Source organism: Chelonia mydas, chromosome 9 (genome assembly GCF_015237465.2).
Source record: "Chelonia mydas isolate rCheMyd1 chromosome 9, rCheMyd1.pri.v2, whole genome shotgun sequence".
NCBI lineage: Eukaryota > Metazoa > Chordata > Testudines > Cheloniidae > Chelonia > Chelonia mydas.
This window is the reverse complement of record NC_057855.1, coordinates 16,726,897-16,748,630: the sequence shown is the minus strand read 5'-3', so window position 1 is coordinate 16,748,630 and position 21,734 is coordinate 16,726,897. Positions and strand designations below refer to the sequence as shown.

Sequence of the window (21,734 nt, the reverse complement as noted above, 5' to 3'; positions counted from 1 at the left end):
CTTTCAGTGAGCAGTGGATCAGACCCCTTAATGGTAATGGCTAGACTCCATGGCTGTACCTACTGAGATAGGCAACACAGAGTAGTCTAGCTAGAGGGCAATAAAGGCTGTGGCAGGGGCTTAATCAGACCCTCACATAAGCAGGAAGAGCCCCAAGGGATCCTGTAATTTGTTACAGTCATACCCAGAATGCCTATGACTTGCTCTGCAGTCCAGCATCGCTGCAGCATGGAGAATTATAAGCATACTACTGCCCTGCCCACGCTGATCCCCAGCATACCCCCTATGCTGTGGTCCTTTTATGGCCCCCATGTCATTGGCATACCATACAAGGGTCAGAATTGTGTGCAGTCCTGAATTATGAATAAGTGTTCCAAGGTGCTCCAACCTTTCTATCAGCAGATATGTCTAAGGGTGTCAAGATTCCTTTCCCACTCTGAACTCTAGGGTACAGATATGGGGACCTGCATGAAAAACCCCCTAAGCTTATTTTTACCAGCTTAGGTTAAAACTTCTGCAAGGTAAAAGCTATTTTACCTTTTGTCCCTGGACTTTATTGCTGCCACCACCAAGCGTCTAACAGGGAAAGAGCCCACTTGGAAACGTCTTTCCCCCCATAATCCCCCCCAAGCCCTACACCCCCTTTCCTGGGGAAGGCTTGATAAAAATCCTCAATTTGCACAGGTGAACACAGACCCAAACTCTTGGATCTTAAGAACAATGAAAAAGCAATCAGGTTCTTAAAAGAAGAATTTTAATTAAAGAAAAGGTAAGAGAATCACCTCTGTAAAATCAGGATGGTAAATATCTTACAGGGTAATCAGATTCAAAACAGAGAATCCCTCTCGGCAAAACCTTAAGTTACAAAAAGACACAAAAACAGGAATACACATTCCATTCAGCACAATTTATTTTATCAGCCATTTAAACAAAACAGAATCTAACGCATATCTAACTAGATTGCTTATTAGCCCTTTACAGGAGTTCTGACCTGCATTCCTGCTCTGGTGCCGGCAAAAACAACTCTCAGACCGAGAGAACCCTTTGTCACCCCACCAGCTTTTCCTCATTGGTCATTTTGGTCAGGTGCCAGCGAGGTTATCTTAGCTTCTTAACCCTTTACAGGTGAAAGGGTTTTTCCTCTGGCCAGGAGGGATTTAAAGGTGTTTACCCTTCCCTTTATATTTATGACAAAAGGGCATTACCACAAATGAGGCAGAAGAGGCTCACATTTTAAATGTAGCTTATTAAAAACAGTTAGATATGTATATAAGACAGACCTTCCTTACATACCCAGACATTTGGAGTTTATCTGGTGTATTTCACAGGTTAAATAACGGTGTAGTTCGCAACTATTTCAAGAGACACAATGAAAACAGATTTCTAGTAAAAAAAAAAAAAAAAAAAAAAAAAAAAAAAGCTATTTTCTGAGTCAGAATCCCAGAATACAGAATGCATGTGCTACTTGGAAAGGCCTTTTCAGAAACCCAGGCCCTGCATCAATAGTCAAAGTGAACATTCCTTTTAGTGTTCTGATTAAAGCTTTCCATTTGCCTCTGCTGTGATTCCAGAAGGGCCCACCTTTGCATCCCTATCTCTGTGAATGCAGGCAGCTTTGACAAATCTGTTAGCAACTTGCTGAACCACATTCCACAGTCACGACAAGATGATGGCCGAAGACTGACATCCAACTCTGAAAGTTCTTTGAGTGCAGTTAAGCCTTGAAAGAAAGTGGCCCATCCTTCATCAGAAACAGTGTCATTATAACTCAGATCTAGCTTCTGTAATTTGGCTAGATGCCCACCTTGGGCCTCTAATGCTGAAAGAAATAGATATTGGAATACACATTGAATATATACTTACAAATATTGTTTAAAAAAATCATATGACTAAGAATAGTGCTCTTTTACTACCATGTTATTTATGGTCCTTTAGCAATAAACCATGGCAATGGTTACTCACTCAGTGATACGAAACATGTTGCTCAAATGAAATCAGAGATACTTGCTGTTGGTCTCACAAAGCCTATTTTATCGCAAAAGAAGGTGTGTAGTTTACAACATGCAATTCAAAGGGAACTAAAGGGATTACAGAGGTGTTCGGTTAAAACTGTGTGGCAACCTCATGATGGATCAGTAAGAGGGAGTTTAGCATCAAGCATAGGACAAAACCGGCAGGAAGATTTTCCAGTGAGATCTGGAGAGAGAAACGTTGAAAGAGCCATGCCTAATTCTGAAAAGCTAATGGGAGTTAAGTCTTGTCTTCCTTAAGAAAATTAGGACCTGTAATTTACCACTGGTGCCATTTGGTCAGTGGTAGTAATAGTGAAGGCTGTAGGGTCAATAGGGCTCAAGCATTTTTTTACCATTGTGTGGTCTACAGGGACCCAAAATGTTTTAAAGCAGCTATTACTGTACTGCCAACTCCAAGCATTCAAAAGTCATGTGTCAGGCCCCCAAAAATCAAGAGACTGACTTAAAAATCAGGAGGTTTTTAAAAAAATTATGAGAAATTTTAATTTGATTTCTGGTGTTTGAGACTTCAGGATTCGCATTTTCCAGCATTTCTCAGCAACTAAGAGGGCTAAAAGTTTACTTTTTAAACAAGCTGATATTCTCCTCTAACAACATGGACTCCAGGAGTTGGGGCTTTCACAAAAACACCTAACATCCAGAGATTTGGCACCACTGCAGTTACATGTAATGCTATTAAAATATAATTTAGCTGGAGTTACTGAGCCCAGAAATACTGGTTGTGCAATATAAAACTTCTCAGAAGTGGCTTTAAATCTAGTATCAGAGGGGTAGCCGTGTTTGCTGCTTTTACAGATCCAGACTAAGTCCTGTGGCCCCTTATAGTGCCACAGGACTGTTTGCCGCTTTTAAATCTAGTGTTTATATTGTACATTTTATTTTTTTAAGTGTTGCATTTGTGAAGTAATACAAATAGCTCAGCTAAAATGGATCCCTGCATATTTTTCCAGTATTGTCTATACTCTCCAGTTTTTGACCTGTCACTGTGTAAAGTACTGAGTAAATATCCCTCATCAGCAGGATGAAAATTCCCTGGTGGAAAGATACTGCCGCATTCTGCCTCTTGTCATCTGATTAATGCATAAATCTGCTCTACCCAAGGAACAAGTCTCTGAATTGTGGTATAAATGCAGCGGCTGCTTGCCTGCTAGTAAACATCACATTATACATACCTAAAAGAGTCAGATCCTCAGCCACCAAGTTACAGCTGCTCAGTCTCAACGTTCGAATCTCCGTTGCAAGCTTTAGTGCTTCCAAAAGCAGCTTTAGGTTCCCACCAACGCATTTATTCCAAGAAAGGTCTAATATCTCCAGTTCAGGGAGGTGAAGGGCAGTCTCAGCTGAAAAGATTAACACCAGGAACTTCTGCTTACTAACAGAAATCGTGGCCTTAGTAGACATGTATTCACCTGTAAATAGGTTTTAAGTATGTTGCCTACTTACTTGTGCTTAGAATGTAGGTTTATTGGATCTCAGTAAAAGTTAGACAAAATAAAATCTCACATACTCCCTAAAGAGTTCAACATTTGATTTTTCACATATAGAATGGGTATTTAACATAGACAAGTCCTTGAGCCGTCTTCCTTAAAAGGGGTTGGGAATGTGTGACCCTATGGGCATCCCAGTGTCAGATGGCCTGGAGCTCCCCGATATGCAGCAGTGATGAGTGTCAGCTGGCCTGACCAGTTCAGTGCATCCAGCTGTGCTAGAAATAGGTCACTAAAATGTATTTAAATCAAGCATGTCAGGGGTAGTTGATAAACAGGTTTTTCCTGACAAAGAAAAGGGGCCGACCCCTCAAGCCAGGTGTGCCCAAGGACAGAGGCCTATTCATTTGTATCAGAGGTTGCAGGAAGATCATTTGCATTGTAAAAAAAAAAAAAAAAAAAAATCACAAGTGGGGGAGAAGCCAGCACTGCATTTACACTAAACATGGTGTCTACACCCCCAGGGGAAAGGAACTTGATCTGGGGATACACTTCAGAAGAATACATTTCAGAGTTTTACTGGACTATAAAGAGCGAGAGAACCCCTAAGTTATCCTTTATCTGATCAGACAAAGAAACCAAGTGCTGTGAACTTTGTATTTGGATTCTGACTAAGGACTAGCCAGCCATACTGGAAGAATGACTACGGTAAGAAAACCATGAACAAAAGACTAGTTTGTTAAGTTGTGTTTCAGTCTAAGTAGAGTATTTTAACTTTTGTTTGTAGCCATTTCTATCCTTATTCCTTCTACTTGATTGATATCACTTAAACCTATGTCCTTTTGTTAATAAATTTGTTTTGGTTTTACTATAAACCAGCTTGCACTGTGATTGAAGGGAAGGATACGTTAACCCCAGTTAAACTAACAGGCTGCTGTGTATTGTCTCTTGATAGGAGCAGCAAACCTGAAAAGGTTTTGTGAGTACTGTGTGTGTGAAGCTGTGCACTGCAGAATAGGGTTGCCAGTTTTGGTTGTACATATTCCTGGAGGTCTCATCACATCACATAATCTTTCATTAAAGATTAATCTTTCATTCCTGGAGACTCCAGGCCAATCCTGGAGGGTTGGCAACTCCACAGCAGAGACATTTTTGCAGGAGAACTTGGGGCTGGAAGGGTTGTTGAGACCCCTGTCAGAGTAACAGGGAAGTGAAAGCCAAGATGTGATCAGCAAGCTTGTGGACTGTTGATGTGGACTGTTGATGTCAAGTCTGTGGGCATACAGGGTCATGTGTCCCCTCACAGATTTGCTGCTTGGCTTGTATTGAGCATGCTCACACGGACTGAGCATGTTCGGGAACACTGCTGAAGCCAGCTGCCCTCACTCTGCCCCTCCCTGCCCTCACCATCGGCAGGCACAAGTCATTTCTGTCTGTGGACCACACAGCAACATAGCATTTAGGCACCCAGAGCTGCAAGGCAGGTGTTAACTGAACCCCTTACTGGCCTGGGTGAAACCCAACCCATCACAGATGGATAGTTTTGTTTTACATTAGCAATATTGGCCTGATCCTGCCCCACTGAAGTAAATTTAATGTAAAAAGAGCACTTTTGACCATTTTATGACAATTTAAAGGGAGCAGTTCTTGCTGCAAACCCATTTATGCAAGGTGAGATTCGTTACATTTTCTGACAATGCTGACTTGAAGATATCAAGAAATCACCATTCAATAACATTTTATGCTTCTTTAGCACATTGCCTGCAAAGACCTCAAGCCAGTGCTAGCCTGATTCTGATTCCTCTGAAGTCAGTGGAAATTTTGCTATTGACTTCAGTAGAGCAAGCAGTAACAAACAGGTTCTCTTTTCTGTATGCAACATTTACTATAATCCCTTTTATAGGCTCTTGATTTGCACACATGCTGCTTACTTGGAGGCCAGAAAGTTTCTGTTGGTACCTAGAGATGGAAAAAAAAAAAGGGAGTACTTGTGGCACCTTAGAGACTAACCAATTTATTTGAGCATAAGCTTTCGTGAGCTACAGCTCACTTCATCGGATGCAAAAAAAACTTTACCCAAACATAAAGGTATATGCTCTCGACTATTGGTCTCTTATGGGCATGTGTCAAGATCCCTTTGCACTTAGGAGTGGTAAATATTAAGACATCAGTATTAAATGGATAATTACTACAAGGTCTGCCCACTAATGATTAAAATTCCAGCACAGTATGAGATCATACACTTTAGCATTCTTTTCTAAAATTAATACATTATAGTTCTTTGGAAGATGATTTTAATGTAGTCCTATTAATCCTTCAGGTATGTGATCAGAAGCTGTTACAATGCACTTAAGTCCTGACCTGTAGTACTGCTGGTATTCCACTTTCAGACTTCCCTTTGCAGACAGGCCAAATTATGTGATGGTTTTGTGACATGGGCAGACAGAGCCAAGGGTGAGACCAAAAGATACATTTTTACTCATGACCAAAGCCACAATTCAACCACAGATCTGCTGAATCCCATCAAAGGACAATGCAAAACTACTGCATTATCGCATCTTGCTGCATACAGAGAATATATAATAGTTTAAAAAACATTCCTACCTAGTGACGCAAAAGACTCTTCCCCTAAAGAACAACTGCTGACGACCACAGATTTCAACTTTGGTAAAAATCTGAGCCTGCTAAAAAGGTAGTTGGAAGACACTCCAATGTTTTTATTGGATGATAAATTCAGCTCCTGAAGACTCGAGAGTAAAGGTATCACCTGTGCTTTAAAAATACACAATATTTATTAGTCGTGATCCTAAATGACTATATAGCTGTAGTTTTATTTGCTACAATTTTTTATTTATCACTCAACCCAAAACATACTGCCAGACTGACACCCTTACACATGCTGAGTAATACTTTACCCTATAAATAGTCCCATTGTTTTCAATAGGGCTACTCAAGGAGTAGGTACTACTTAGCGCTAAGTAAGGGTGTCAGAGTCTGGCCTCCAACGGATAGAGTGGCTGAGATTTTCAAAGCCAACCAGGGGGTTTAAACATACAACTCCTATTAAAATTAATGGGGGAATCTATATCCAAATCTCACTGCCTTTGCTAACGTCAAGTAGTATATGTTCATATAATGTATACCAGTAGATCATTATCAAAGTCCTATTACATGTGCATCAAATGAAAAAAAAATCACCAGAACTGAAAATTATTACTAAAATGATTAAGTTAACTCTCCTCCTTACTAGTATTACTTCATCTGTAGCTTTTCACATTATCTTCCTCATCAGGAAGACCAAGCTTGTATGCTTCAAGTCATGGGATTTTTTTATTTTTTTTACTCTAAAGGTTAAAATCCATGTCAAAATAGAATGGTGACAGAAAACAAAAACTAAACCATCTCCTTGGTGGGAGGTGAACTGTGTATTTCCTGTAATAGGAAGTGAAATTAGTGCTCTTGAACAGGGTTTGAACAAGCCCTGGAGAATGAAATCAGTTTCTTCAAAGCACAGCAGCGCAAGCTTCCCCCACACCACCCTGCCACTGTACTTTTTTCTGCCTTGATATGGAGTTACCACTATGGGCCACAGGAGAGTTCAATTTTCATGTGCATTCATCCCTGGGAGTCATGCCAACTACACCTTCTGAGGATCTGGCCCTTGGTTTCTCCAGTGTGATCAACTAACAAAACAAGATTGCCTAGTTGGTGCTAGTGTCTATGATGTGGACATCTGTCCAAATGGGCTTATGTCACTTGCATTGAGAAATGCCCCTTTAGTGTTGTGGCCTATCAAAAATAATATTCTAACAGTATTTTCTCTCCATTCAAGCATCTCAAAGTACTTTATGAACATTAATGAATTAAGCCTCTCAAAATCTGAGAGGCAAGTAACTGTTACTAGCTCTGTTTTACACAAGGCTATTTAAGGCCTGGTCTACACTAGAAAATTAAATCTGTTTAACTGTGGGGAAAAATCCATGCCCCGAGAGGTGTAGTGAAGCCGACTTAAGTCCCTGTGTAGACAGCGCTAGGTCAACAGAAGAATTCTTCCAGCCACCTCTTGCGGGGGTGGATTACCTGTGCCAACGGGAGAATCCCTCCTGTCAGCATAGGTAGTGTCTGAAGTGCTACAATGGCTCAGCTGCAGTGGTACTGCTGTAGCATTTAAGTTTAGGCAAGTCCTAAGGTGCTGAATAAGGGAAATTGCAGGTTCTTAGCACCTCTCAAGATCAGCCCCCATGTGACTAGCCCAAGATAATCAGTCCTGTACCTTAACCAAAAGGCTAGCTGTTCACCACAATCACTGCAGTACCAAATCTGTGTGGATAAACTAGTCCTGACTATTAAAATCTGATGGAGATGGAGTCCATTTTCTGCCTATGAGAAGTTTTCAAAGTTAAAAACATTTATATTCTTAATGAATTTTCTAACAATGTTCTTACTGAGAACCACCATGTCCTCTTCTGTTACACAGCACCGGTGGAGATCCAGGACTTCTAGGTCTTTAAAACTGGCCAAATGAGTTGCTGAATCCTTAAACCCTCCACCAATCTCTTTATTGCATGATAGGTCTAATTTGTTTAGCTCTGGTAAGTACTGGAAAGCCGTGCCTAAAATGAAAAAGGCAGAATTCATGGTCACTGAATATTCTAACACACAAGGCAGACTGGACTTAATGTTTGTTTACTCTAGTATTAATATTTGAGAAAGGTGTCAGAATGACAGCTCTGGAGAATGAGGTTTTCTGTGCAATTACATCAGAAGTCAGTCAACATTGCAAAGCTCTTCCCACCAATGTCACTCAACCTTACTCTAAAAGAACCACCCAGAAGTGAGAGAGCAGCTCCCCCTTCATACCCATTAATGTTACAGTCTATTTACTGAGAAAACCATCAAGGGTGCCAAATAGCACCACTTGTGATATGGAGTTGTGTGGTGAATAATTAGTCTGCTAGGAACTAGACAAAAATAATTTGGACAGACTTCAGGTGATGACTTTTAAGGTATGTCTATACTGTAATGTAAGCTCATGCTTGAGCCGGGGCATCTACATTATACTAACCCAGGATTTGAACCCAGGGACCCAGAACCCTGCAGGGCTGGAGGGTCCAAGCTCAAGTCAAGCTGGGGCCCAGGATCCAAGCCCTATTGCTTTACAGTGTAGTCACAGCCCTGCTTGACTCAGGTCCCGGGAGTCATCCAGAAGTATCCCACAATTCCATGGGACAACTAACTTAGTCCTCTAACGCAACAATTGGCAAACCACTCTGTTGAAAATGGAAGCCCCTCAAACTTGCCCTCCCCGGCAAATGGCAGCAGCTCAGGTCAGCATTAACCCATTCTGTTCTGATCACCAATCTGCAAGCATACTATCAGAGAACCTCCTTAGTTTGCAAAGGAAAAGGGAACCAGTTAAGCCTTTTGCAAAGCAAGCTGATTCCTGGTAATGTGCAGGCCAGGCAGTAAAGTTTCCCCACAGTGCACCACATTCCTAGGGCCAGAGCAGCCACATTTCAGGAGATGGGGAGGGCGAAGCACTAGCGACTCTGGGATATGATTTTTTTGGCTTGGGTCTGGCATCCACACTGCAGCGTGCAGAGCCCTAAGTTTGAGCATGGGTCACAAAAGTCTTAACCCAGGGTTAAAATACAGTATAAATGCTCAAGGCCAGGGTTCCGTAACATGGGTCAGCTGACTCAAGTCCCACTAACCCTGGGCTCACATTGCAATGTAGACATATCCTGTGTTACTAGCCCCTTAAGGTGACTTTGAACCAAGAAATTGGTGCTGAAAGTTGTTTACTAAAGGAAACAGACTGTCCCCAAACAGAAGAGAATAATTATCTATCAATATTTGATATTCTTACGATTTCTATCACACAAAATACCTATTTCATTGCCTTTAGCCTAAACATTTTCTTAGATAGGTTTTAGATTTGGTATTCCAAATCTAAAGCACTCTAAATCTAGACTAACCTAAATACTGGAAGCTATCTTTCTTTAATCCACACATGTGCAAATTTAATTCTTTCAGAACTGGCACATTTTTCAATTCCTGAGCGATACTCTTCAGACTGCAGCCAATGTTTCTGTTAAAAGAAATATCTAATACTTCAAGGTCATGGAGGACATTTAGAACCTCAGCTGAAAAAAAAGGAAAACAGAATTGGTTAGTTATCAGATTTACTGGAAGGATATTGCAGAAAACACCACTATAAAGCAGGATTGAGCCAACTTGTTTTGTCTATATTCAAACACACTAACATGGGTTCAAATGTTTGATTTAGATTCATTGGGTTCATGTTCTGCTTAAGAAACAGTGAAAAAAGGAGTAAGGCGGGACTAGAGAAATAAAAATCAGTGAAACAGTAGGGTGAAAAAGTGGAAAAAAATACAAAGAACTATACAAGGAACAGTGAGGGGAAGAGAACATTCTAATGCAAAAGGATGAACTATATATATTGAATACAGACCACCCACTGGAGCTATTCTAGCTTTGGGGAGTGGGAAGAAGGTTTAATCCTTTATCTTTAGCTCATAGCACAAAAGTTTCCCTTTAGACAGAAAAATGTTTTCAAAATACAGAATCACTTCAAAAGAACACAGTATTCAGTTATTGGGTGGGTGCAGAGGGAAAAGAAGTGTCAAACTCAGCTAGTTTTGCAAACTAGTTTATTAACATAGCTGAAGTTGCATAACTTAGATCAGTCCCACCCCCGTGTAGACCAGGCCTTAGTCTCTGTTTGAAGAGTCTCCAGATCTCTGAAAATCAGGCCATTTTTATGCACGTGCTTAAATACACATTTAATTGTCTAACTTTAGACTCTCAGCTTTGAAAATTTTGGCCTAAGTGACTTGCCCAAGGTCAGACAGGAAATCACAGGCAGCTCTGAGATTCAAATCCAGATATCCTTCCTCCCAACCCCATGCTATAACCACAAAATCATCTGACCTCATACGGTTAACAAAGAGGGCTTCTTTGGAAACCAATACAGATACTGTTATAGTGGACAGCCAGAAATTTAATAACTTTCAATCAATACTAAGCTTAATATTGATTCTTGTAAAATGCCAAATTTTACTGAAACCAAATAGTTGCAGGTCTGAGGAGCCAGTATTTCAACATAGATATGTGAAATACACTTACCTAGAGATTCTCCATCTTTTGTTGTTAGACTGCAATCTGTAAATTTTAGGATTTTGATCTTGCAGCCTGTCTGGAATCTTTTGGTCAAGAGGGATAATTTTCCACCTATGTTATTATTCCAGGATAAATCCAGTTCTTCAAGGTGAGGAATGGTTTCAAGTGCCTCTCCTGTTACAAAGAGCCCAGAAGTCTAAGATGAATCATTCGAGATACTATTTTGAGTACAAGATAAAAATACAGCTTGACACAATATGAAAGGATGTCACTAGTCATTTAATTCTCATTTTAGTTATGCAGTTGTGTTTTCTTCTTTGAAAAAGAAAGTGCAAGTCAGGAGGTGATTTGCTGTTGCATAAATACACATCTTGTAACACACACACCCACCTCCTACTCTCCACCCCTGACACTTAGGCCTTGTTTACACTGCCACTTTACAGTGCTGAAACTTTCTCGCTCGGGGGTGTGAAAAAATATCCCCCTGAGCGATGCAAGTTTCAGCATTGTAAAGTGGCGGTGTAGACAGTGCACCAGCACTGGGAGCCGTGCTCCCAGAGCTGGTAGCTATTCCCCTCCTGGGGGTGGTTTTTTTTTTTTACAGCCCTGGGATTGCTCTCTCCCAGCGCTGGTGCCACGGCTTCACAGCCATGTTAAAGTGCTGTTGCAGCAAGGCTTTAACATTGGTAGTGAAGACATACCCTTAGCCCGGCCTCAGAAAAAATACCACATTGCTTGAGTTTCCCTGTAGACCTGTGTCAATGACCCAGATTCTGTAATCTGCAGGGAAACCAGTGTAAATGGGAGATCTGTATGGCTTATCCTTTACAGCTCTGCTTTTGTAGACATCTGGCAAATTTCCAACTCCCTCTGAACTGCATCTGGAGATCACAGTATTGCCAACCCCAAATGTTAAAAAAAAAAAATCACACGTCCAGCTCACCAAAAATCATGAGATAGGCTTTACAATCATGAGATTATGTAAAAATAGATTTGGTGTTTATTTGCCTTCTGCTTGAGCCTTTAGAGTGCTCTGGAGTCACATTTTGAAGCTTTCACCACAGCCACAAGGGCTAGAAACTTATTTTTTCTTTAAGAATGAAGGCTGAAATCATTACATATCCCCTTGACTCCAGGAGCTGGAGCTTTAAGAAAAATAATCATCATGAGACATGACAAAATCATGAGATTTGGCAACACTGAGGCCATCTTGGATAAGTGCAGAGCTAAGAAGAAAGAAGTCCTCATATAGCTGTTTTTGAACCTTTAAAAGCATCATTTCTGGCAAAGAGAACCAACTTAAACATTGTTTAGGCCAGGTCTACACTGTGGGAGGAAGGGGGCAAGGGAACCTATCTAAGTTACGCAACTTCAGCTATGTGAATAATGTAGCTGAAGTCGACATACTTAGATCTACTCACCATGGTGTCTTCATTGCGGTGAGTTGACAGCTGACGCTCTCCCGTCGACTCTGCCTGTGCTTCTCGCTCCGGTGGAGTACCAGAGTTGACAGGAGAGCGCTCAGCAGTTGATTTATCACGTCTAGACTAGATGCGATAAATCGACCCCCGCTGGATCGATCGCTGCTTGCTGATCCGGCAGATAGTATAGACAAGCCCTTAGACTCAAACTGGCTGTCTCCAGTTAAAACTGGATTTGAATCAGCAAAGCATGCAGGCACCAGCCATTCTGCATGCACTCAGAGGTAGCGCGTCATCTCTTTGCCCTTTTGACACCTCTTTACTGCCATTGGCTTGGCAGTGAAAAGTGTTAGCATTTCAAAGAAATGCTAATATTTAATTGCAAATCTCATGCTTCAAAAGGGACACCTAGTGTGCATTCTGACTGAAGTAATAGTTATGAACCACAGTACACAATGGTTAAAAGGCTAGCTCCTTTTTGGGGAAAAGACAAAAAATGTTGTTAGTTTAAACTAGTTCCCAACTGAAATCAGTTGGTCAGCCTACATGTAAATGCAATTTTGGGATGTTAAAAACAAAGGAAGATTTGTTTTGGGGTTTTTTTTTAAATAATTACCAACATGATAATTTACAGTTATAATCTAATGGGGAAATCTTCATATGACTGTTTTAATAATGAATTATAACTATATGGTTTGTAATACAAAAATAACCATGCCTGTTGTTTTGTACTAAATGAGTATAGAAGTCAGAGAGAGACCCCTTAAAATGCCTCCTAATTTTTGAGACACACAAGATGGGTGAGATATCTTACTGGACCAACTTCTGTCAGAGAGAGAGAGACAAGCTTTCGAGCTTACACAGAGCTCTTCTTCAGGCCTAATTTTTTTTTTTAATCTGTTAAACAATCATATCTACTTAGAATAATTTCCCAGATCTTGAAAATGGACCAGAGTTTTTGCATTGAGAAGCTGTTTTTCCTAAGCAGTGCAATGTGTTAATGTTTGGTGGACCAATTTACATTCCAGACATCTTTTCCACCCTGAAGATAAATAAAGGACAATGAGTATGAAGAACAGTTTTCTTCCACTTCTCACACAAGTTAGTCAGAGCTTCTACAAGGAACAGAGTATGGTTCAATAATTGTGTTTTCAGGCCTATGTTTTCTTATTGTGAACACACCAATGCAACCCCCTGTTTTTTCAAAAGCAGACACATATATTCAAGCAGGCACCTGTTTACTTTAACCACTTTATCACCAAATGTGCATACTGTTCTCAAAATGCATCATGGACAGATAAATAAATAAGCTCTAAAGTACATGCCAGAGACACCAAAGGCCTACGGTTTGATTCTTAAACCTTTTTTACATCAGGGTAACTCCGCTGGCTTCAAGGAAAGTATACCTAATTTACATTGGTGTAAGCAAGATGAAAATCAGGCCTCCAGACTTCAACTTTGGTACTCCATAGCCCTAAAAATAAAACTGAAGTCCTGAGCTGGACTAAAGTCTTGAAACAGCAATTACCATTATAGTTGCATTTACAGCTATAAGAATTAATGCTGGACATGTTCATTTTGCTTAATTTCAAATCCAGCCGTGATTTGAAAGTTCAACTCAGCTATCATCAGGTTTGCATCCCCTTAAGCAAAGGCTGCGGTGGAAAAAGGGGCAGAGACAGGATAGAGGGGAAAAAATATCCACTGACAGATAAAATATAAAACAAGAAAAAAAAAAGTAAGTATAAAAAAGGAGTGAGAAAAAAATAATAAATTAAAAGCAGACTCTAGCTCATGACAGTTTGTGAACCTTCAAAATAATCCATAAACTTTGCAGAGCCTCAAACGCCACTGGGTTTGCCCTTCCTTTGTATGTACACAATGAACTCACTCACAGTAGTAAATTCTACATTCAGTGGTAAGTGTTTGCAAGACCAGGGCTTCTTATACAAATACCATCTCTAAAATGGAACTTCACCCTTTGTTGGGTGGCCGGTTGCAGCCAATTACAGCAAAACAGTGAGAGGAAGGCAAATTTTAGCCAAATTTCTTACAAAAGATGCCATCTGTTTTTAAGGTCTCTTCCAAAAGATCTCAGTACACCATCATCTGCACGGAACTCTCTGTATCTGTTGCTGAAGGAAAAAGGCCTAAACTGATCATGCTGTGATTTGATCTTCCAATTCTGATCAGTCTATCAGTAGGCATTTCAAGCCTGTTGCTTAAAATGTTAAACCACTTGGGTAATTTTGTTGCTCTTGCACAAATAAGCCCTGATTCTTCAGCCATTCTGCATGTGAGCGACTTTTTGCCCACGAATAGTTCCTTTGAACTCAATAGGACTAATTTTATGTATAAAGTTACTCACAAGTATAAGTGAGTTACACTTCTTTATAGCCGAGAGTTTACATTGTCAGTGTGGAGACACGGATTGAGATTTTGGCTGCTGTGGTCTGATGGAAGTATAGATTTAATAGGTCACAATAGACCCTTGGTAACAAGCTGTTTGGAGGGTAAATGTAACTGCCATACTGTACCTAAAGAAGTAACATCCTCAGCTGTCAACCTGCAGTTGTTTAGTTGGAGGATTTTTAACTTGCTCATATGATGGAGCCGAAGAGCAAGGAGTTTCAGAGCCCCTCCTACAAAATCATTCCAGGAAAGATTGAGCTCCTCCAGCTCTGGTAGAAAAGATAACACAGGAACTAGAGGTAAAAACAAACAGCAGCAAAAATAACCCACATAATTTGTGAATGTTATGTGTCAATATGCCTTAATATAGAGGTGCTTTTCTAAACTAATATGGTAACATGATAGAGTGATTTGTCTTCAGAAGGGAAACTGAGGCACAGTTTCCCTATCTGTAGGATGGGTATAAGGCTATCTACCTGATTCACAGCATTGCTGCATGACTTAAATTGTTATTTAATGTTTGCAAAATGCTTTGGAATCACCAGATGAAAATACTGAATAAGAAGAAAGTATCATTATCAGAGAGAGAGGAGAAAGAAGTGGGGTTGGACTATTTCATTGGCAAATGAGAATAGAAAACTCTGTCCCAGAAACTTTCAGTAAGTAGGTGGGAAAACTTGCTTACCCAGCTCCATTAAATCTGTTGCATCTAATGCACAATTATTTAGGTCCATATTCTTGCTGTTGGGCTTCTTACCCAGTTTTTGCATGAACTGCTTAATGCGCCACATACCAGATGTTGTGTTTGTTTTGGAAATGAGATGTGGAGGTTCATCTGCATAACCAAGAAACAGGACTGTTGTTACCCCAACAGTAATCTTATTGATGCGTGTCACAGGGCAAGACTCACCCCTATGGCACCTCCTGCTGGTGTCTCACAGAATTAGCACTTTTAGCCTTCAGAGCACCCTCTGCAGGCCGGTGTCCCACTTGCCGCTGGCCCCCATGTCCCTCCCGGACCCCAGTGCCCCTTTCCCTGGGGTGCTACCCCCTGGCAGTAACCCCAGTGTCTCTGGGTCTCCCCTCCCCAGGGAACGCCCACCCACTATCCCCACCTCGCCTCAGTCTTTGGCTACTGCCAGACACCGTTGAGCCCCTGCACACTGGGGCGGACTGCAGTATATAAGCCAATCATCACAGGCAAGGGGGGTTTGGACCTGCTGCATCTGCCTACCCATGGGCTGCTCCCTGCAACTCCAGTACCCTTTTTAGGCCATCTTCAAGGCCTGCAGCCTGGGGCTTTTCCAGTCTCAAGCCTCCCAGCTCCTCTGGCCTTCCCCAGCCCTGCTTCACCTCAGGTACCTGAGGTAGGCTCCCCAACAGCCAGGCCCATGTCCCTCTGCAGCTAGAGGATACTTTGTGTGCTCCTGGCCCACTGCCCTCTTATAAGGGCCACCTGAGCCCTGATTGGGGTGTGGCCACAGCTGAGCCTGCTTCCCCAATCAGCCTGGGAACTGCTTGCTCCCAGTCACAGCCCTCTCCTAGGCTGTTTTAAGCCCTTTAAGGCCGGAGTGGGTGACCACCCCACTACAGTGAGATTTTGTCTTGTGTAACTACAACTGTCCGCTTAAGACATAATGAAACATTCTGACCCTGGCAGAATTTGTGTAATGGCTGCATTCCCATTTTAGAGATTACTGGTGGAACCTCTGGACCATGTCATTGTCCATTGTTACCCTAAGTAATGGGAACAGGTGCGCCATGCTCTGGTTGATGGTACGTGATGCTGAATGAGAGAAGAATCTGCCATTGGAAGTCTTTGGGCTGGTCTACATTAGAGACTTTTGACATTAACAGCACCAGTTCAAGCACACAAAATGCTTGTAAATCACTAAGCGGATGTATTCTGTGTATCATTATCCCTGCACTCGTCCTGCACAAGTATTCTATCCACCTCGGTTCAGCCTGTTATAGTGCTGGTATAGATTGGAAGCACAGGCAACAGAGCATCACCAGTTCAATTAGTCCTTGCAGTGCAATCCCACAAGGCTTCTGCCCCGTCCTTCAGTGACAGCTCTGACCACTGTCTCTACCATCTGTAAACCTTGTTTTATGGATGCCCAATAGGTACTGAGGTGGCTCTTGGCGGGTCTTGGGTCTGCTCAGCAACCCCTCTTTCATCTTATTTATTCATTCCAATTCGTACATAAAGTAACAGTGCACCTATCCTGGCCTTCAGGAACGCTTAGCAAATATGTAAAAATACTCCTCCAGCAATTTTACCTAATATCCTTGGCCAAAAATGAGCAGCCAAAAGCTGCACAAAAAACAGTAACCCCCTCTTTCTACATTTTGCCTCTCCACCCCATCTCCACCCCTTTTGCAAACCTCACCTTCCACCAGCCTTTCAATGATAGCTTTATTTCTTCCATGGTGCAGAGGTTAATAGTAACCTTGTATACACACAAAAATTAGAAGATTGATTTCCATCCTCACGATATCAAGTGTTGAGAAATATCCTGCTTTGAGCAGGGGATTGGACTAGATGACCTCCTGAGGTCCCTTCCAACCCTCATATTCTGTGATTCTGTGATCTGCTTTTGTTGTTGTCTTAAAATTTCTAGCAGCAGGGTGCGCAGAAGCTGACCTTTAACGCAAGCAAACCAAGCTACCACTTGAGGTGCGGATGTCCCACAGAAACTCTGCAACCGATGAGCTGATTCTGATATTGACTTCTGGCACTAGGAATCAAGAGGGAGGTAACTCAAAAGCTTTATCCCTCCAGCCTCAGCAACATGGGTCCCAGTTGTTGCATTGTGTCTCTCAAATTATAAGGCACAGCATGATAGTGGCTTAATCAAGAGAAAACAACACATACAAAATAAGCTATCAACAACAAATAAGAGGATTCTGGCTAGCAGTAAAACCAAGCACTCATTCTTTAATACTATTTCTAATGCACCCATCACTGTGGTATCAGCATTACCTGCTACCCAGGGAGCTTGCTTCTCATTCTGATTATATGGTCTAGAGTTATCAATTTCTGCTCTTTCACTTTCTCCTTTGCTTCCACCATCAGATTTCCCAGTGTGTAAGCCCCTGAAGAATCTAGTGCCTGATGAGCACTGATGTTTTTCCTTTTCCACAGAGGATTTCTTCCTTTTGATCTGGTTCATAATCAACTGAAATGGAGATCGCTTCAAGATGCCCTCTTCACATCTATCCTGGGAACTCCAGTTTGCTCCTTTCAGAAGATTGGCAAACATAGTTAGAACTGTTTTTAGCAACATTTATTAATTGGTTACCCGCCCACCCCCTATAGTGGATATTATCAGGAATTTCTTAGCTACTTTCCCACCATTCTCTTCATGTCGGTATCAATGGTATACAGTTCAGTGGACCAGATTCTGAACTCATTGCAATTTCTGTTGCCTTCAAAGAGAGCTGATGATGTTGAGCACCACAGTGGAGGTGCTCAGGATTTTGCACAGGTGGACCTAATGGTCCTAAGTCTCTGCTACACTGGTGTCATTTTATGTTGGTTCATTGGGCATAGTAATCCTAAAAGCCAGCTTATCTCGTCAACGGAGGGGGATACCTAGGTGGGTGGCTCCTTTGTCACCTCCTTCCTAACATTCCACATGAAAATTATTTGCAGACATCTCAGTGCCAAGTGTTGGGGATGACATTCTGGAAAGGTTCCCACTGGCTTCAGTGGAATTAGGATTTTACCCTCTGTATTTACACCAGCCAGAAAAGCCTTGTCATTTCCTTTTACCAACTAATTTCAGGTACAGTGCAAGCATTACTTCTCTCAAAAGAAAAACAAAATTGAAAAGTAACACAAGAAACACGGGGTCCTTCATATAATAGTTCTTATGCTATTTTACCAGCAATTAGGCTGAAGGAAAAAATGGTAAAACAAAGTCTGTTGGCAAACATTCCTTTTATATACAGCTAATTTTTATGCCACTTTGTTTTTAAATGTTTTATTTGGTTTTCATGATGTTTTGTTGGAAAGTCTGTGAAGTGACAGGTGCTTAAGAGGTGGGAAAGGAGAACTTTTAAATACAATTATGTATTAGATGATTAGTCACAACTATGTTTCTCATGACCAATGTACAAAACAAATGATATAACATAAAGCAGAATTATATATACATGATGTAAAGCAATTTTGTTTACATTTGTAACTTTTCATGTACTGGCACTGCAATATTTGTAATAGACAAAGTTACGTACCTGTCTTTTCCAGTTCTGGAATAAAGGATCAGTTGCACCTTTTAAAGCACTTTCATGGCTTGGAAAATGAATGTACCATGCTCTAGAAGTGAAGTTCTCTCTTCCTTAAAAGCCAGATTTGTCTGGCTGTTTTCATTTGTGGTTGTTGCTGTCTGGCAGAGAGTTTCTGTCTTCACAAATTTGAAATCAGCTGTTCAGTGCAAACCAGTTGATCAACTGCAATTTGTTGGGCTGTTTGTTCTGCTGATTTTGAGCTGTCAGGTCTCGCAAAATATGTAGCAAACACTCTTTTTATAACCAGGTCCAGGAATAATTCATTTCACTAGTCTTGTCAGTTTTCTTTTTAGAATAAATTAATAGTAAAAAAATGAGGAAGTCATTGCATGTACTTCGGTACTGAGCTTACTACCTCCCACAGGTTGTTGGAAGCAGCTGATTTTAGAAGGTCTGAGTCAGTTTATAGATCAAATTACGTGACTATCTGAAGAAAAAGCTCTTTGTTTCCTTCACCTCTTCACTCACCCTCAGTACACTCCAAAAGAACTGCAAGAGTGTAAGCAAAGCAGAGCATTTAAATAGTTTGCATACTTTGATTGGAAATGTTTTCATAAGAGGGATAATAGAGGAGAGCTCATTTTCATTCACCTTAGGTACTCGATTGTCTGGACTGTAAACTGATGCAATTCTATGGGCCAAACTTGAAATCCTTGCTCAGTCATAGCTTCAATTGAAGTCAGTTTTGACTGAGTAAAGTTTGCAGGAGCTGTCCCTGTGTGTTTAACTGTACAGCAATATCAGTTCAGTTCCTAGTTGACAAGAGTCCACCAACCAAGACATACTACCATGACTACTACTAGCAGGGCCAGCCCTAGATCAAATAGTGCCCAGCCGAGGAGTATCTTTGGAACCCCCACCCCTCCATTTGTTAAACTTTTGAATACCTTACAGCACCCCTAGCCCGGCACCCCAGGCGGTCACCTGGCTCGCTTGCCCCTAAATCCAGCCCTGACTACTGGCAAGCAATTGTGTCTACAGTCACAGAAGAAAGGCTAAGAACTGTACGGCTCACGGAGACTGAACAACCCACATCTGCAGAGGCAATTCTTCTGGGTCAAGGAGGAGGCATATGGATGGGGCTATATATGGAAGCTTGCTCTGCCATTTCCTGTGTTGTATCTGTTTTGTGGGTAAACAGAGTACCTTCATCTCCAGGACTCTGAGAATGGCCTGAGTGAGCATTAAATCCATTCAAATAATACATTAATAAAAATTAAGGAATATGAGTTACTAAATCCATCCTCAGAGGAGTCTATGTTCCCAACACAGAGAAAGCTACTGTGATCACAAACAGAGGCCCACTGATAATAAATCATGAACCCAGCAAAACCTACCTAATCCACCAAAGGTACTAGCAAACCAGAGGGCATTTGGCAAAGAACAACAAAATTGATCAGCGGGGCTGGAGGGACTGATTTAAAAGCAGTTACATAGTTTGGCTAAAAGACAGGTGGTGTGGGTAAACATGATGCCAGTCTGTAAATAGCTGCATGGTTTAAACACCAAGGAGAGGGAGGAATTATCTAGGGCGATGCACAGGGGTATAGCTAGGAGTAAACAGGATGAGATTAAGACAGGAAAAACCTGGAGTGAGTATCAGGAAAATCTTCTTGACAGTATTAGGCTGTGAAAGAGTCTCCCAGTTGTACTTGGGGTGGGGTGTTTACACTAGACTGGAAAAAAGAATAGAAAATATACTGCAGTGAACTCACTACACGTCTCTGGCAGGGGGTTGGAGAAGTTGGCCTAATAGGTCTTTTCCATTTCCAGCTAGTATAATTCTCCAAGTATGTCTCTACTGGCCTTTACCATTCTTTAGTATTATCCTACACCAGGAATGATAATGCTATCCTGACTCCCGATGCTAGTTTCTTTGCATGGGAGATGCTCATTCCGTCTGGTCCCTTCCTGTGAGCTATGCTTTTATCATCTCACTATGTTACATCTCATGTCACAAAAAGAAAAGGAGTACTTGTGGCACCTTAGAGACTAACCAATTTGTTTGAGCATAAGCTTTCGTGAGCTACAGCTCACTTCATCTGTAGTTCACGAAAGCTTATGCTCAAACAAATTGGTTAGTCTCTAAGGTGCCACAAGTACTCCTTTTCTTTTTGCGAATACAGACTAACACGGCTGTTACTCTGAAACATCTCATGTCACGTCTCTGATCACCTCATCTCACATTTGCTGCCACTGTCAGACCATCTCCAGTCTATCTGACCCACTGCCATGCCTTGCTCTTTTCCTTCCTGCTTGGGAATTGAGTGGTGGGGGTTGAAATGTGGACAAGCTGTTCCCTTCTTTCCTGCAATAATGGCTCAGGTGCTGATGGAACAGAACGCTGCACTCTCACTGCAACGCCACAGAGCCTGTTAAATTGCAGTTTGTGACAATCTGTGCTCATGGTGCTTGGGGATTTCTTAAAGACTCATTCAAGTTCTTTAGTTTAAAGCTAACATTAATGCTTTGACACTAACACTTTATGGGGTGTACTGTCCATTCAAAAATGCTTTCACTGCTACAGGTTTTTAAAGGATTGTGCAGGAAATCTAGTGCCACAGCAACAGCGCCTAGAAATGCAGTTTGTCAGTGACCTAATTTCCTCCTCCCTTAGGGTATATCTGTGGCCTTACTTGCAGGAGCTATGAAGGGAAAGGGGGAAGCAGAGTGATTCCAGTGCAGAGCAGGATGACTCTGGTCAGACAGCTGCAGTGTGGTGGAGTAAACACTGATCTTGCTTTGGAATGGCACAGTTTGTGCCCTGGATTAGTATGTGCGGCAGATTGCAGTGTATGGGCCTGGTCATGTCCTCCTTACCCAGCAGCGCAATGGTCGACTTTCCCTCCAGTGTGCACTCTTGGGTACTTGCTCTACTGCTGCATGATGAACAGACTCTGTGTCTTCTTCCCCCACTAGGGCACCCCCACTGGACAGGGCAGGATTGACTAATGAAAGATCAGCTGTATCTCCCAGTTGATATGCAGGGAGGTGGTTTGTGA

The 21,734-nt window shown here is 41.6% G+C and overlaps 1 protein-coding gene across 4 annotated transcripts; it reads right to left on the bottom strand.

Moving 5' to 3' along the window:
• Window positions 1–887: 887 nt before the first annotated feature.
• Window positions 888–18,560, bottom strand: LRRC31 (leucine rich repeat containing 31). 4 transcript variants are annotated; one of them, XM_007055515.3, is made up of 9 exons: window positions 17,423–18,557; window positions 15,122–15,271; window positions 14,562–14,729; window positions 10,610–10,777; window positions 9,439–9,606; window positions 7,906–8,073; window positions 6,065–6,232; window positions 3,206–3,373; window positions 888–1,819 (listed from the first exon to the last, which is right to left on the bottom strand). In XM_007055515.3, the coding sequence occupies exons 1-9, from the start codon at window positions 17,724–17,726 to the stop codon at window positions 1,500–1,502; spliced, it is 1,782 nt and encodes a 593-aa protein (XP_007055577.2). In that variant the 5' UTR covers window positions 17,727–18,557; the 3' UTR covers window positions 888–1,499. The 4 variants fall into 4 exon arrangements, with proteins under 4 accessions (XP_007055577.2, XP_043378714.1, XP_043378716.1 ...); XM_043522779.1 differs by having other exon boundaries at window positions 895–1,819; window positions 3,206–3,442; window positions 15,194–15,271; window positions 17,423–18,560; XM_043522781.1 differs by lacking the exon at window positions 17,423–18,557 and adding an exon at window positions 15,799–15,833 and having other exon boundaries at window positions 895–1,819; window positions 3,206–3,442.
• Window positions 18,561–21,734: the final 3,174 nt, after the last annotated feature.